The 15,318-nt window shown below is 52.1% G+C and overlaps 1 protein-coding gene across 21 annotated transcripts in view; it reads left to right on the top strand.

The window, feature by feature from the left end:
* The window catches only part of TMEM164 (transmembrane protein 164), a 161,407-nt gene extending 146,260 nt beyond the window's left edge, over nt 1-15,147 (top strand). For 16 of the 21 annotated variants that reach the window (XM_060137745.1, XM_060137743.1, XM_060137765.1 and 13 more), the window contains 2 exons: nt 8,951-9,051; nt 10,683-15,147. In XM_060137745.1, coding sequence (XP_059993728.1) covers nt 8,951-9,051; nt 10,683-10,889 — 308 coding nt within the window. In that variant the 3' untranslated portion in view covers nt 10,890-15,147. Of the gene's footprint in view, nt 1-8,950; nt 9,052-10,682 lie in introns of those variants that run through there. The other 5 variants (XR_009538472.1, XR_009538469.1, XR_009538468.1 and 2 more) reach the window with 3 other exon arrangements.
* Nucleotides 15,148-15,318: the final 171 nt, after the last annotated feature.

The raw sequence follows: 15,318 nt of genomic DNA, 5'->3' as shown, positions 1-15,318 counted from the left end.
AATGGGGTTAGTGCCCTTATAAGAAGAGACCATAGAGTTCCCTAGCCCGTTCTACCATGTGAGAACATGGCAAAAAGATGTCTGTCTGTGGACAAGGACGTGGGTTCTCACCCAACACCAAGTCTACCAGTACCTTGATCTTGGACTTCCCAGCCTCCAGAACTATGAAAAATAAGTTTCTGTTGTTTAAGCCACCCAGCTTATGGTATTTTGTTATGGCTGCCTGAGCTAAGACGTTTTTTTTTTCTACTTACTGGTCCTGCCTGGGTTCAACTGGGACAGCTGGGATAGCTGGGCCTCTCTGTCCACAAGGCCTTTCATGGCATGGGGATCTCAGGGCAGCATTCCAAGAGGGCAAGCCCCAATTCATAAGAGCTTATGAAACCTCTGATTGCATCTTTTTGATGAAGTCCCATTGACCAAAGCAAGTTCCCTGGCTGAGCCAGATGGGCCACATGGCCAAATCATCGTGGGAGAGGAATACATAAGGGTGTGGATACTGGGAAGGTGTGATTCACTGGGAGCCAGTACTGTAACAATCTACCACAGGAGCCAAAATCAAAAGCTGGGTTTAAGAATGAGATGCCTGCTTAGATATCCAAGTGCAGGTATTGAGTAGACTGTGAGCTATGCGAGCCTGGAGTTCAAGGCAGAGGTCCAGGCAGAGATGTAAATGTTGGAGTCATCAGCACGCCGATTGTGTTAAAGCCGTGAGATTGGTTGAAATCACCTAGGGAATGAAAGTATTTAGAGAGGAGAAAAGCTCCGAGTTCTGCAGGCTGATCCTCTCCATCATTTAGCGGTCAAGGAGATGAGGAGGAAGCAGTAAAGGAGACCGAGAAGAAGCAGGCTGTGAGGCAGGAGGAGAACTAAGACAGCAGCATCCCAGAAGCCAAGTGAAGAACGTTTCAAGACAGAAAGGGTGCATAAGATGAGGCCTGGGAATTGGCCACTGGATTTAGCAATGAAAAGGTTATTTGTGACCTTGACGGGAGCTGATTTGGTGGAGGGAGGGGTGGGGAGGTAGGCACGGAAGCCTGATTAGCTCGTGTTGAGAGAGAATGGGAAGAGAGGAATTGTACACAGCGAAATATAGACAAGTGCTGTCCAATAAAAACATGTAGGCCACATATGTAATTTCAAATGTCCTGGTAGTCACACTAAAAAAAAGGTAAAAGAAATGGGTGAAATTAATTTTAATAATATATCTGATATTTAACCCACTATATGTAAAATATTATCACCCCCAAATAATTAATATAAAATTATTACCAGGATATTTTATATCCTTTGAAATACAGTAGTGTAGTTTACACTAGTAGCTCATCTCAGTGTTAAACAGCCACGTATGGAAGTGGCTACCGTGTTAGACAGGGCAGGTATAGACATTTCTCTCAAGGAGTTTTGCTGTGCAGATGAGCAGAGGATGAGGTGCTTGCAGGGGCGAAGTGAGGTCAAGTGTGTGTGTGTTTGTTTTAGAATGGAAGCTGTTACAGTATGTTTAGTTTATATGCTAATGGGAATAATCCAGTAGAGGAGAAGAACTCCTCGACGTAAGAGAGAGAGGAAACCGTTTCTGGAGTGATGTTGAGTAGGTGAGAGCGGATGGGGTTGGGATACAAAAGGGAAGGCCTGCCTTGGCTGGGGTCCTGGGCAGTTCATCCATGGGAACAGGGTGAAGGCAGAGCACATTGGGCACCGGTGCAGATAAGTGGTTAGATGTGATCATGAGAGCTCCTGGAAGTTTTTGATTCCTTTTTTCTCAGTGAAGTAGGAATCAGGGTCATCATCTGAGAGTGAGGATGGGATAGAAGTGTTGAAGATCTGAGAAGACAGAAGACAATTATTAAATTGTGGCCTGAGAGAGTGAACGGGCTGGGGAAGTGCAGTATGACTGTCTGGCAACATGAAAGATGTACTTGAGGTTTGTCATCACGAATCTGATGTGAGAACAGTCAGCACAGATGTTTTTCTCCAGCCGTGTTCAACTGTGTAGGTGCAGGCAAGGCGGGGGAGGAGATTGGGACTTAACCAGGGCTGGGGTTTTTTTCAAGATAAGTACGGGGCTAATGAGAGATGCCATGAAGTCAAAGGTGTATGCCAGGGATAATTTGAGCGATGGGCAATGGAATTGAAGGAGAGAAGAGGGAACCATGAGGGACAGCAAGAAAGATGGGAGGACCAATGGATCACAGATTCCAGGGGGGGTCAAGGAAGTGTTAGGGTCAGGGTTAGAGGGGGTCAGCTGGAAAGACAGAAGTGGTGGATGAAGAGGGAATGCTTGACTTAACGAGGGGCTGTAGATATTCATAATTATAAGGTCTCAGGCACAAGCTTGAGAACGACTGGCTGAAGTGAGACGGGGACGAAATCATTGAGGAGAGGAGGCCAGGGAGCTGAGAGGCCAGGGTACCGGAGGGTTCATGTTAGGCATATGTTGAAAAGATCAAGAGATAAGATGGGGGTATTTTTGGAGAGAAAGGTACCGAGCCAGGTACTAAGAGCCCTGAGGAATATTAAGGACCATGACCCATAGTCTGTAGAAAATTGTGAAACGGAAGGGTAGTGGGTTGGAAATAGCGATGCAAAGAAAGACGTTCCCTACCCTCCCTGGGCCCAGGGGGAAAATAAACCAGTGACTACTTCAGAGGGCTAGAGATGAAGCAGCTTCCTTGTGGGGAGAGGTAGGTCAGGGAAGAGCATAAAGGATGAAGGGAACGTTCAGAGAAGTGATCGAAACATTGGGAATTTGGCTAATGCTTTCTCTGTGACTTTGCGTATCCTGTTCCCTTTTCCTGGCATTCCCTTCCTTACCTTGTGCACCTGGAAAGCTTTTCTTCAGTTGTTTACAACCCAGCTCCTGCATCGCTACTTTCCTGAAATTGCTACAGCAAAGATCACCAGTGACCAGCATGTCGCCAAACCCAGTGGAAGTATCTGTCTTTACTGTACCTCTACAAAGAAGCGTGTTCCCAGTGGAGTTTTCCGTGATGATGGGAAGTGTTATTTCTCCGCCCTGTCCAATATGGTAGCCACTAGCTGTGTGTGGTTATCGAGCATTTGAAATGTGATGGGCTACTGAGGAACCAGATTTCTAATTTTATTTCATCTTAACCCATTTAAATGTAAATTGCAGGCTCTGTCCTTGGTCCTTTAATCTCATTCTGTGGACTCTTCCGTGTTGATCTTATCCATACCCCAAAGCTCTGTTTCTGGGACATCTCCCTCTTCTGAGCTCTAGACCTAGACTTGCACAGCCAATTGGAGACGTCCGTGTGGGTATCCAATAGGCATTCGGTGTCAGCACACCCCCAACCTCTCAGTCACTGAACTCATAGACCTGGGAGTCAGCCTAGGTGCCTCCTCTGTGTCCTACGAATTGCCAAGTCATCCATTTCTGCATCAGCATCCGAACTGGTGTTCAACCTTATCCCTCTCCTGTCCATCACCCACACTGCTGCCAGAGCAGTCGAGCTAGCTGAAACAGAAACCTGACCTTGCACTCCCCTGTTTCAAACCTCTCAATGGCTTCTCGTTGTGAAGAGGATAAAGGCCAAGGTCCCGGGCACGGCAGACAAGGCTCTTCATGACCTGAGCCGGTCTCTCCAGCTTCATCTCTGGGCACGTGTCCCCTCCCACTTGATGCTCCAGTTACACAGACCTGCTTGGGATTACATGCAAATGGCATGCTGTTTCATGCCTCCACGTCTTTTCCCAGGCTGTACTCTGCCGCCCGGAATGTCCTTTCCTTCCTTTAAGCTCCTGCTGCCATCTCCTTCTTATTCTTCAAAACTCACCCAAACTGTCATGTTCTTCAGCTCCCCTTCCTCAGTGTCTCCATTACTTAGTGCGCTTACCTCATCACACCATCTCATTGCTCACGGGTAAGCTGCAGGGTAGTTCTGAAGGGCACGGCCTGTCTTGGCCTCCATCTCCCCACTGTCTAGCATGGAGTCTGCCCAGCGTGCAGCCAGTCCGTGTTGAATGAATGGGTAATATGTAAAAGTGAATGACTTGAAGGGAGCAGGAAGGAGATTGGAGAATAGGATGCCGTCCTGCCCAGTCTCATCTCCTCAGTGTAAGCCCTTCCCAGGTGGGATTAGAGGATGAGAGAAAGGGCCCTTGGGAGAGGCCTCTGGGGATCAGTCTTGGCTGTCGGTGGCACAGTTGATGTCTCTCCCAGCACTCATAAAACTTCCTTCTGGCAGAAATCAATTTCAGAAAAAGCTATTATCTCGGTTTCCCCCTACCTTTAGAGCTGAAATGCTTCTATCCTCCTGGGGTAGAAGATGCTAGCAGAAAATGTCACATTTATTTTTTTCTTAAAGTAAAAAAGAAAAGTTTTATGTGTTTAATTTTTCTGAAAGTGCTTAAGTTTCTATTTTCTCTTAAAAGAAAACTGGTTTTTCACTGAGATTTTCCCAAGGGCCACATCCAGGTATATAAAAAAAGAATGATGTGCGTTTGCATACAATTTGCATATATCTGGGTAGACTGGGTCATCTGTTCTCATGGTGCTTTCTTTTTTGTCTCTATTTTTTCAAAGAGATTGAATATTTGATCACCTTTGCAATGAAAAGAACCAACAGCAGTGAAAAGGCAGAGGCAACCACAAAGTCCCCCTTCACAGAAAAAGATCACCTCTTTACGAGATTCCTTGTCGTCTTCCAGTCTTCTATGAGACGTTGGATGGCTGTGGTTGCCATGATAAAAATAGCGGCCATCTGTATGCCAGGCTAGCTGGTGTATTTACTTTTTTTATATCTCTTATTCCACTCAGCAGCCCCGAGAGATAGACGTTGCTACAGGAAACAGGCTTAGAGGGGTGGCACAGTTTGCCCAAGGTCACCCCTCTAGGCGGTGGCAGAGGCAGGACTCAAACCCAAGGCTGTCTGACCCCAAGGCCTTTGTTTTAAACCACTAAGCTGTATTTTCCATCACTGATGTACTGTTTGGTGTTCTGTCATTTACACTTGCCATCACGAGCCAGGGACTTGGCCACACAGGTATATAGTTTGTCTGGTTGTTATTTGAATGGCAGTGGACTGTTGCACAATACTGAGGTACCAGAGTTTACTTAACTTATCTCCCCAATTGGTTTGTTTCCAGTGTTTCAGTATAGTGGGTAGTGCAGGTGTAAATATCTTTGTGCAAATAAGGGCCATGTGTTGGGTGTTTGAGGTATTGGACGGTAGTCCTCAAAGTAGCATTGTCGAGCCAACGGGTTATAGTGTTACAGGTGCTCCAGAAAGCCTGTCCCATTCATTTCCCAAGCAGTGATGATTTTTGAGTGCCTACCGTGCAGCCGGTGCTGGAGGTGAAGAGGCGATTCAGAAACGGCCCCTCCCTCAGAGAACTAATCGTCTCGACGTGGGACGGGTGATGTAACACAGAATGAATGGTCCTGAGGTTGCAGTGAGAGCACTGAGAGCCCCTTGTCAGTGCCTGGCCTTCCTTTCCCCCATATATAGGGCAGGACAGGGTTCAGGGGCTTCAGGGGAGGGTGGGGGAGGGCTGCCGAAGTCTGGCGGAGGATACTTCCCCCTCTGGTCCTTTTTTTCCCCCTGCGGCCACCACCAGGCCCGTGGGGTCTGTCACTACTGCCCTGCTGCCACCAGGGGGAGCCAAGCAGAGGCTGGAGGGAAGGGACACCTGGGGAAAACTGCTCAGGGCTCTAAGCAGCTGTCGGTCCTCCAGGTGCCCTCTTCCCCTTTACGTCCCCAGCAGTCAGGGTGACAACATGGTACCCAATTCCCACTCATCCAGCAGACAGGAAAGTGCACACAGTATAAGCGCATTCCAAGTTCTGTGCTAGATATCTGCTAGGAACACAGAAACGAATCCCACGCAGTCCTCGACCCGAGGCGCTCGTCTAGACCGGTAGATAGACAAAGAGCTGGTACGACGTGGTGTGCTGGAGGTCTGTGACAAGTGGCAGCGGGGGCACTGAGCAGTGAGTCCTTTGGCATTGTGTCTGAGAGCCCAGTGCTCTGCTGTTGACTTTGGCTGTGTCACTGCCCATCTCCCAGCCTCAGTTTGTCCATCTACAAAGTGGACGGATGTGTCCAGTCCCTGCAAAGGGCCGTCTGACTCAGATGTGCGGTGAGCCTGCCTCTTGTTCACAGAGCAAGCCTGAGCTTCTCCCCCCAGAAGACCCGGGGGGCTTCCGTCACCCCCATCTCACTCCTCTCCTTCCCTCGACACTCCCCACCGTGGTGTTCCTTGTTGTTCTGCCTCTGACCTTCTTCCTCACTCGGTCTGCATATGCTCCTGTGATTTCAGTTACTGTCCTGTGCTGATGACACCTATATATGGACGCTCGGCCCCGTCCTTTTCACTGAGTTTGTGATTCATATAATAATGAAAATAATCAGCATCTCTTAGATCCCAGATATGGCACTCCAGTCATGGCTTAAATGATCTTATCTACCCGACGACCTTGTGAAGTAGGCGGCAGCACCCCATTCTGCAGATGAGGGAAACTGAGTTCAAGAGATACTGAGGCTTGCCCAAGGCCCTGAGGTCGATAAGCGACAAGAGCCAGGATTTGAGAACCTGTGTCTGCCCGGCTCCAGTGCCCACACTGTTACCCGTCACGCTGCATTTCCCAGAGTTCACGGACACCTCAACTTCAACATGTCTAACATTGGCCTCCTTTCTCCACCTTCTGTCCCAAATCTGCCTTTTCCTCTCTTCTCCATCTCAGTAAACGGCGTCATCCACCCAGGGATGCAAAGCTAGAACCCAGGGCCACCGCCGTTGTCTTCAAAGCTATCCATCCTCCTCTGTCATCGGGTTCCTGAAGCAGTCTCTGTCTCAGTCCCCCGCCTCGACTCTCTCTGCTCCAGCCCACACCCCGCACCCCGGCCAGGCAGATCTTTCTCAAGCGCACGTCTGATCGCATCACTTTCCCGCTTCAGACCCCTCCGCCGCTTGCTGTGGCTCTGCGGCAGAGCTCGAAGCTGGCCACCAATGAGCTGAAAGCCATCCAAGAAGACATGTTTCGTGTGGTCCGTTGAGCGTTCTTAAAACAATCTGAATGATTTGCCAACGTTTAAAAATCAGGAAATTCCATATGAAAGTTCCCATTTCTGGCTTCTCTTGCAAAAGTGAAAACACTGGCAACTCTGGGCCCACGTCCCCGTAGGGCAATGGTTGGGTGGAACTGAGTGGCGGCTGACCTCTTCAGAAGGGGCCTGGGCTTCCCAGTTGGCCCATCTCCAGCATCCCTGTTGTCCAGTCATCCCCCTGCTCCCAGTTACCTGCCTGCCTGAGGTTTGAGGCATCTAGGGTCATGACCCTGTGGCACAAGATGAAGCCGAAAGCCCTCAGCCGGGCTCCTAAGGTCCTACCTGGCCCAGCTGGGAGCAGCCTAGCCCTGCCAACCTCTGAGTCCTCTTCCCCTGTGGTCTCAACTCTTCCCCATAGTTCTGTGAATTGGCTCGTTCCCCCAGATGTCTGCCTTCCTGCAGGCTGCTGCTCTGGAATGCCTAGGCCTCTCTTTTAGTCCTTTAGGACTCTGCTCGGTGCCCCCTCCACCAAAAATCAGTCTCCCCGCCCGCCCCCCAAGCTGAGTTCCGTCCTCCCCTAACGCGTGGCAGAGACCTGGGTCATCACACCCATCACACCGGTTCTCATTGTTAGCGGCTTGTCTGCCTCCTCTGCCGGATCGCGCATCTGAGGCCGCAGGGAGCCCGTCTTCTTTATGTTCCTTTCCCCAGAGTTTGGCGCAGGGCTTGGAATATAATAGGTGCCTAATAACTGGTGAATGAATGGATGAATCTGTGAAAGACTGACTTGGGAAAACACTACTCCAGGATGTCCTGTCGCCACCTACTTGCTTGAGGTAGAGGGGTTCCAGGTTCCTTCCATTCCGGAGCACCCCCATGGATGCACGCACCCGTAGCATCCTATAAGCCACACCCCTGCTCTGCAGGGTCTAGACTACATCCAAGCCTACTGGGATAGGAGTTCCTGAGTGCCGATAGAGGGAAAGTACATCATTCTTGCTGTTCCAAGGGGAGAGGGTTGTCTAATGGTTGGGAAATGGCGCAACAACTCTCAGAAGTAGCCCCATTTTACAGACAAGTAAGCTGAGGTTCGGGGAGTTGAAACAACTTTTCCAGGGTCACACACGGCCAGTAAGTGGTAGAATCCAGGTTTGAAACCACATCTGTGTGACATCTCGACCACCATGCCATACTTGCTCGGTGACGTTTCTCTTTAGAAACATGAGGGAATGATTAAAATAAATGTGGACATGAAGGCTATACAATTATATATACAGTAAAATTCCGATTAGTAATCAAAAGAAGAAAGAAAAGAAGCCCCCAAGGCATACAGGAACCAAAGAGACACACCCACGTGCTAGCAGTGGTCACATTCAGTAGAGCGCTGGGGGTGTTCTTCTTCGTTTCCTCCATCTCATTTCTACCTTTTAACATTTTCTAAGTTTCCTTTAGTGAGCACGTGCAGTCATCCCTCAGTGTCCGAGGGGGACTGGTTCCAGGACCCCTGCGGGTACCAAAATCCGAGGCTGACCAAGCCCCTTATAGAAAACGGGGTAGTACAGTCGGCCGTCCGGATCCGTGGACTCCGCATCCACAAGTTCAACTAACCGTGGACCGATCCGGTTAGTGGAACCCGTGGATGTGGAACCTGCAGATACAGAGGGGGGCCGACTGTATTACTTTTATAATAACAGTAAAAAAAGAAAAAAAATCCCTCTTTGTAATGGCCCCAGCATTACGTGGCAGAACAGACTTTGGAAGGGGTGATAGGAGGACCCAGCTAATCGGTTTGGGCTGTCTCTCGAGCAGCCGTCGCAGGGCAGCAGAAGGGGGTAAACAGCAGGCGGTAGCAGTGGCCGCAGCGCCCGCACCCTCGTGGGACAAGGGAGGAGAAGAGGGTCACCAAACGTGCTGTCTCACTGTCTCCACTTTCCCCCCAGGTGCTTATACCCCGGAGCCCCTCAGCAGTTTCCGCTGGGCCCTTCTCTCGACTGGCCTCATGTTCTTTTATCACTTCAGCGTCTTGCAGATCCTGGGCCTGGTAAGTTTGGTTCTATCCCCTTCTATCCCTTCTGTTTGGCGTTCTTCATAAATCTTGATAATCCTGGTTGGCGCTGGTGTATCGTTTTGTTTTGAAAATACAAGATGCCAAAGGCCAGGCTGTCAGAGTGTTGTGTCTGGGCTCTTGATTTACGATCCACAGCCTTGGCCTCTCCGAAGAGTTTTCTGAATCCTTCAGTAATGACTGTTTCTTTCACCCCTGGGGAGGCAAGGAGGCCCTTCACTCACGGCCGCTTGGATCGGAGCTAGAGAGCTGCGCTGGAAAGTGGTTTGCTGTGGACCCCATGCGAGGCAGGATGCTAGCCCGGGCCCTGGGCCTGGGGGAGGCTTCTGACCTCGGGTCCATTCTGGGTCTACTACCGGGCCCTGAGCTGTGTGTCCAGTGAAAGTGTGGTGTCGGGTGACCCCCGTGGCATTCTGGGGTGTTCAGTAGTCGAGTTTTCCAGAGCCCAGGATCGCTGAGTGCGTGGGCGGTGTGACTAGTGGTGGCGAAGTGAGTAGCAAGAGCTTGGGGCTGGGGCTGGGGTCGGGAGACCCAAGTTCGAGTCCTGGCCTTGCCACTGCTCTGGGTGAGTCACCTCATTCTCGAGTGCAGTGCGCTCTCCACCCTCCGTGACACGGCCCAGGCCCGCACCCCCGACCCCGAGAGGTGGTGAGGACTTGTCTTTAAGGAGAACGTGCTTGAAGGGCTTTGGAAGGCAGGGGCCGTGGCCGTGGCCGTGCTCGAGGCTGGAGCGGCATGCCGGGTTTTGTGTGCGAGCGGCACTAATGTAGCGTTAGCCGCGTGGACCTGGCAGGACTAGGGCGTGTAACCGATGTCACCAGCGCCTTTGTTGAAGCACTCAGTCATTTTGTCTTCCCCATCCCGGCGTGTTGCTCTGCTCTGGTTGGCCTGGGGGCTAGTTGGAGCTCCTTGCCAATAGCATGAATGCTTCCTGTTCTCTAGGGAGGAAGCAGTATGACCTTCACACCTGCTCTCCACTGGGACTCCTCGATTCCAGAGGAGTCGGTGTGCTCACGTCACCATACGTACCGTGCTCGGTGTCACCTCTGGGCCTCCTACAGGGAAGGCTCCGTTCACTCCATTTCTCGCCATGACCCCCATCCATCCTTCATGAGTCCATTCAGGTGTCACTGCCCTCGTGAAATCTTCTCTGAGAACTCAGCCCCCGTCCTGTACAGCCCTCAGATCCCATGGTGGGCAAGAGTTGGTGAGCACCGTCTGTTTTGAGGTCACACGTGGTAGACCGATCACCCCACCTTGATGCAGGCAGGGGCCGTGCCGCGGACTGCCTTTATCCCATGACACCCCTCCGGGTCTAGGCACCCAGTAAATGCTTAGGAATGGCAACGGGCACTGGGCCCAACTGGAAGGCAAGACTGAGCAAAACCGGCCAGCTTTTCCACTGGACGGCCTCCCCCGTCACCTCCAAAGGGCTCTAGCCTTGACCCACTCAGAAAACCTAGGGGAGAAAGATCCCACTATGAACAGGTGGGGATTTGACAATCCCTCCTTGTCTAGTCCCCATGAGGTAGACACGGCTGAACTGGCAGAAGCCAGAGAAAGCCTAAGGATGGTGAACGCTCACTCTACCTCCCTTGTCCCTGCAGGTCACCGAAGTGAATTTGAACAACATGCTGTGTCCGGCCATCTCAGACCCATTCTACGGCCCCTGGTATCGCATCTGGGCCTCGGGACACCAGACTCTCATGACCATGACCCACGGGAAGCTGGTCATCCTGTTCTCATACATGGCTGGGCCCTTGTGTAAATATCTGCTGGATTTGCTCCGGCTTCCAGCCAAGAAAATAGACTGAAGGTGCTTGTGTTGTTTTGTTTTGTTTTGTTTTGGGGTTTTTTTTTTCTTCTGCCCCTGAGGAAACAAGTCCTGACTCCACTTGGAGGACACCCAGCTCTTGATGACATCATGGGAGAGGGCAGGAGGACGTTTGGTGTGTTTCTTTTTCCTTCCTCTCTGTCCCTTTCTTCCACCACTCTTCCTTCCCCGGCTCTTCCCCCAGGACGGCTCCTGGAGCCTGGGCTGTAGTGCTGCAGCCTGGGCGGTAGTGCTGGAGCCTGGGCGGTAGTGCTGGAGCATGGGCTGTAGTCCTGGAGCCAGGGCTGTAGTGCTGGAGCCTGGGCGGTAGTGCTGGAGCATGGGCTGTAGTCCTGGAGCCTGGGCTGTAGTCCTGGAGCCAGGGCTGTAGTGCTGGAGCCTGGGCGGTAGTGCTGGAGCCTGGGCTGTAGTCCTGGAGCCTGGGCGGTAGTCCTGGAGCCTGGGCGGTAGTGCTGGAGCCTGGGCGGTAGTCCTGGAGCCTGGGCGGTAGTGCTGGAGTATGGGCTGTAGTGCCGAGGGCCGCACGTTTCCTCCTTCCCTTTGCCGCTCTCTCCCTGCTCCTCGTGGCCTTAAATGGCGAGACAGTAGTCAGTGGCTTTCACTCTGCTAGTTGCTGCTTTAACAACATCTGGTTGAGGAGAAAGGGAACAACAAGCAGTAGTTCTTTTGGCATCGAAGCGATGAGATTGGGCTGTGTTTCATTTCTCCACTGCCAGGGACCTCCAGGCTTATGCTGGGGTCCCCTTTTGTCTCCAGCACAGCCCTCACCATAAGAGGACTGAGGCCTTGTTTCTATACCAGCGGCAAGCCGAGAGCCAAGGGATTTCCCAGCTCATGGCCAAAAGAGAGCTGGCCAGATTCTTCCCACTGGTGTCCCATGACTCAAAGCAAGCGGCCAACCAGCCACTCCCTCCAGGATGCTGCCAGAGGTGGGAGGTGTGGGGCGCTACCCAGCCCAGGGGCTAGATTCCACTATTGCAATGGCAAATCCAAAGTGCGCAAGGTTGAAATGTCCACAGCTAATGCTAGGCAGGACCTTGGGTAAATTCTGCTTGAGAGCTGAGAACTGACCCATATCCCAATCAGAAGTGAGCGTAGAAATGAGTCAAAAGCCGTGGTAACTTGAGAAAACTGTGATCTGAATCATATGCTTGCTTTTAGTTTAATGTTGATAATAGATGACGTTTTAATTTTGAGTGCCCCTTAAATGTTCTCTCTCTCTCTTTTAAAGGCAGCTTCAGGGAAGGATGAGCTAGAGTTGGGTTTTCTGGCTCTTGGAGTTCTGTGTATTCGTCTGTCCATTTGCTTTTGGATGTTTGAGTTCGGAGCATCCTTGAATCAGGGCCTGTCTCTGGAGGGACACCTGTCGATCCGTCTCGTGGTTTTGCAGCATGTCTCGGCATCCTAGGTTTGGGAACATACAGATCCTGCAGTGCTGTTTCCCTCGGGCCAGGTGTCGTCACTGCGGCCAGACTCAGAGATGAATTGTTTAGCATGGGGGTGGGGGGCATCACATGCTCCCCAGCCCGAAAGCCCACGTCTGGGTTGAAAGGGAGGTACCAAAAAATCAGGTCCCCATGGGTGGAGGTTCAAGTGCTCTGAAAGGGAGACCTTTTGTTGCAAGGCAGCCTCAGTCATACATGGACCTCAAGAAGGAGGTGGTACCATTTGCTGGCTCCCTGTTGGCTCTTACTAAGAATAGATTACTTAATAACAGAAAAGATATTTCTGGGACCTCCTCTGATGAGCCCCCCCACTCCCTCTCCCACTCTAGGCAGCCCAGTTGCCCTGGGCCCATTCAGTATTTCAGGTGTTACTGTATCAGACCTAGATTGAGTTTCAGGGACTCAGTGGTCATGATTTTAGCAAGTGGACCTACAGGAGGCAGCAGGATGGAGAAGTCTCTCCTAGCAAGGCGAGGCCCAGGGAAGCAACCACGGCGGGGCCCATCCCTTTGCAGAGGTACGCTGGCAGTGAGGTCATCAATCCCCAGGGTGTGGGGTTGCAGGAAGGGGGAACCCGTGAGCTCCTCAAGATGCATGACCTTCATTTTCTGCCATCTTTGAGGGTTTGGCCGAATTTTTCTTAGTGCCTCTCAGCCCTGGGTTGCCCTCCGGAAGAGGCAGCTCTTGAGGGGCTGGATTCGCCCCGCCCACTGGCTGCGTGTAGGCGTGGCTGATGAGGCAAGACCTCAGTGCCCCTTGGCCTCTTCCTCCGTGTCTCCATGGCCTGGTGCGGGGTGCTAGTCAGCTCGAGCTTCCCTTGCACTGGCGTGCCTCTCAAAGTTCGCCACGCTGGCTGGCAGCTTTCAGCTGCTTAGAGGGAAAGAAGAAAGTGGAAGCTACGTGCCTGGCTGGGCCAGGTCAGAGGCAGGTGCACCTGTCTGGGGGAAGGGGATGAGAAGGGGAGATACAGGGCTTCTGGTTGGCTCGGAAACATGTAGGGGGAAGGAACAGAGAGCAAGTCCCGTCCCAGGTTGCACAGGGAGTCATGGCCTGCGTTGGAGGTGTTGGGCAGCAGCGGGCGTCTGAATTGGTCTCTACCTGACTCTCCTTGGGCCAGGCCCATGCGGAGAGGTTACCTGGCCAGACCCTCGGCGGCCTGCCTTGGAGGATGGCCCCTGCAGCAGTGGGCCCGGGCTGCCCGGCACGTCCCCTGTGCTTTCCTGTCGGTGCCAAGGGGCTTCCCCAGCCATCCTGGCCAAGTTTCCATGTGCCATTGGCCAGCATGTGAGAGCTCCGTGTGTTTGTGGAAGTGGACAGTTTCTTTTAAAGTGGCCCCGGGAAGGCAAAGGAGTGTTCCCTCCAGCCCCCAGGTAGCCTTGGCTAAGGATTGGCCCAGTGAGATCAGTGTGTTCAGCTGGCCAACTTGGGACATCAGCTCAGAATAACAGATGGTCATGCCTGCTTGTGGGCCCCCATCTCTTCTCCATTCCCCGTGGTATTTGCTTCTGTACACCAAAGATGATCTGGCCTATCTTCTTCCCGGAGGCCCAGTGATGTGTTCCTCTGTCAGCTTGTGAGGAAGCCACGGCTTCTGTCCCCCGAAGTCAACCTTCTCCCTTTCTCCTGGGACTTCTCAGCATTCACAGAAGCTGCTTGCAGCGTGGCCAGGGCGTGTGGGGCGTCGGGGCCCAGTGTTTAGCGGAGCGGGCACAGCTGCCCACGGAGAGCAGGTTGTCAGCACGTCTCTGCGCGCTGGTGTTAGGGGGAGGCTGGCAGAAGACCCTTCCTCCCCCTCCCTTGGCCAGAAAAAGACTTCCATGGATGTGTACGTGTTGATCCCGAGTCATCTGAAGGGGAGATGGGGAGGCGGGCGAGGGGAGAAGAAGGGCCAGTGTGGCCCCTACAAGACAAGACACCGGTGCTGGTTTTGGTAAATCGGGAGCCAGGCATAAGGGAGGACGTCTGTCCTGCAGGCCCTCGCATGCTCCTTGGACTACCGGGAAGGGGCGTCCTCACTGCACACGCTGCCCCGCCCTCTGGGGGGTGGGGGTGGGTAGGGTCCATGAGAGGGAGCGAACCTTCCTCTTCTGTATATAGAGTGAGCCACTTGTGCTCAGGAAAACCTAGTCGCTTGTTGCTGCTCTTGTGACATTTTTGTACACTGGTTTGCTACTCGTGGCACGAAACAAACACAACAAGAAAAGTCATTTCAAGCTGAGCTGTGGTTTTGGAAACCTGCTTTCTTTCAGTGTCAGTGTTGTATTGTATTTGGAGGAATTCTTCATCTCTATTGGTGTTACTGTGGTAGAGAGAATAAGATAGTCCGACTTGTAATTCTTTCTGCCGGGAAATTGGCAGTGCCTCTGTCGTCGCCCCGACCCCGGTCCTTCCTCATTCCCAGGGTGGGATTGCTATGCGCTGGGCACACCCCTCCCTGGCCCCCGCCCCCGCAGCGGCTCCCTTTAGAACCGGTCTTTGTGATTCCCCTAAACAGCTGCAGAATGAGTATTTTTGCCAAGCTGGTTCTTGGGTGCTCTGTGCCCCTACCAGTTTGCTTGCCTCTTGGGGCATTTTGTAATGTTTTCTCTGTTTTGTAAAACCTTTTGATTGTACCACAGTGGTTTCTGCAGTCACCTTTGGAAATAAATGGTCATTAATTTGTGTACTTAGCACTCTGAATTTTAGTCTGAGGTGTTTCTGTTGTTGAGGATCCTTGAATGAAAAGGAACCCTCACCATGGGACTCACTGTTAAATGTTTCCTTCATTTACTGCTATTAAAAGGTTTATGAGAACCCAGGAGTCTTGGCCTTGCTTCTCAGAACCCTCTCAGTAGGGCTTCTGCTTTGAAAAGTAGACAAAAGGGGCCGATGGTCGTCCAGCTCTGCCCTGGGAGTCGCGTGGCCGGACGTGCGGCCTCGAATCCCCCCACGCTGCTGCCTGCTTCCACTAGTGCTGCCAGGGAC

The sequence above is a fragment of the Lagenorhynchus albirostris genome, chromosome X, assembly GCF_949774975.1.
Source record: "Lagenorhynchus albirostris chromosome X, mLagAlb1.1, whole genome shotgun sequence".
In the NCBI taxonomy this organism is placed as follows: domain Eukaryota; kingdom Metazoa; phylum Chordata; class Mammalia; order Artiodactyla; family Delphinidae; genus Lagenorhynchus; species Lagenorhynchus albirostris.
Note: the sequence above shows the minus strand (reverse complement) of the source record. Positions and strands in the feature narration are given on the sequence as shown.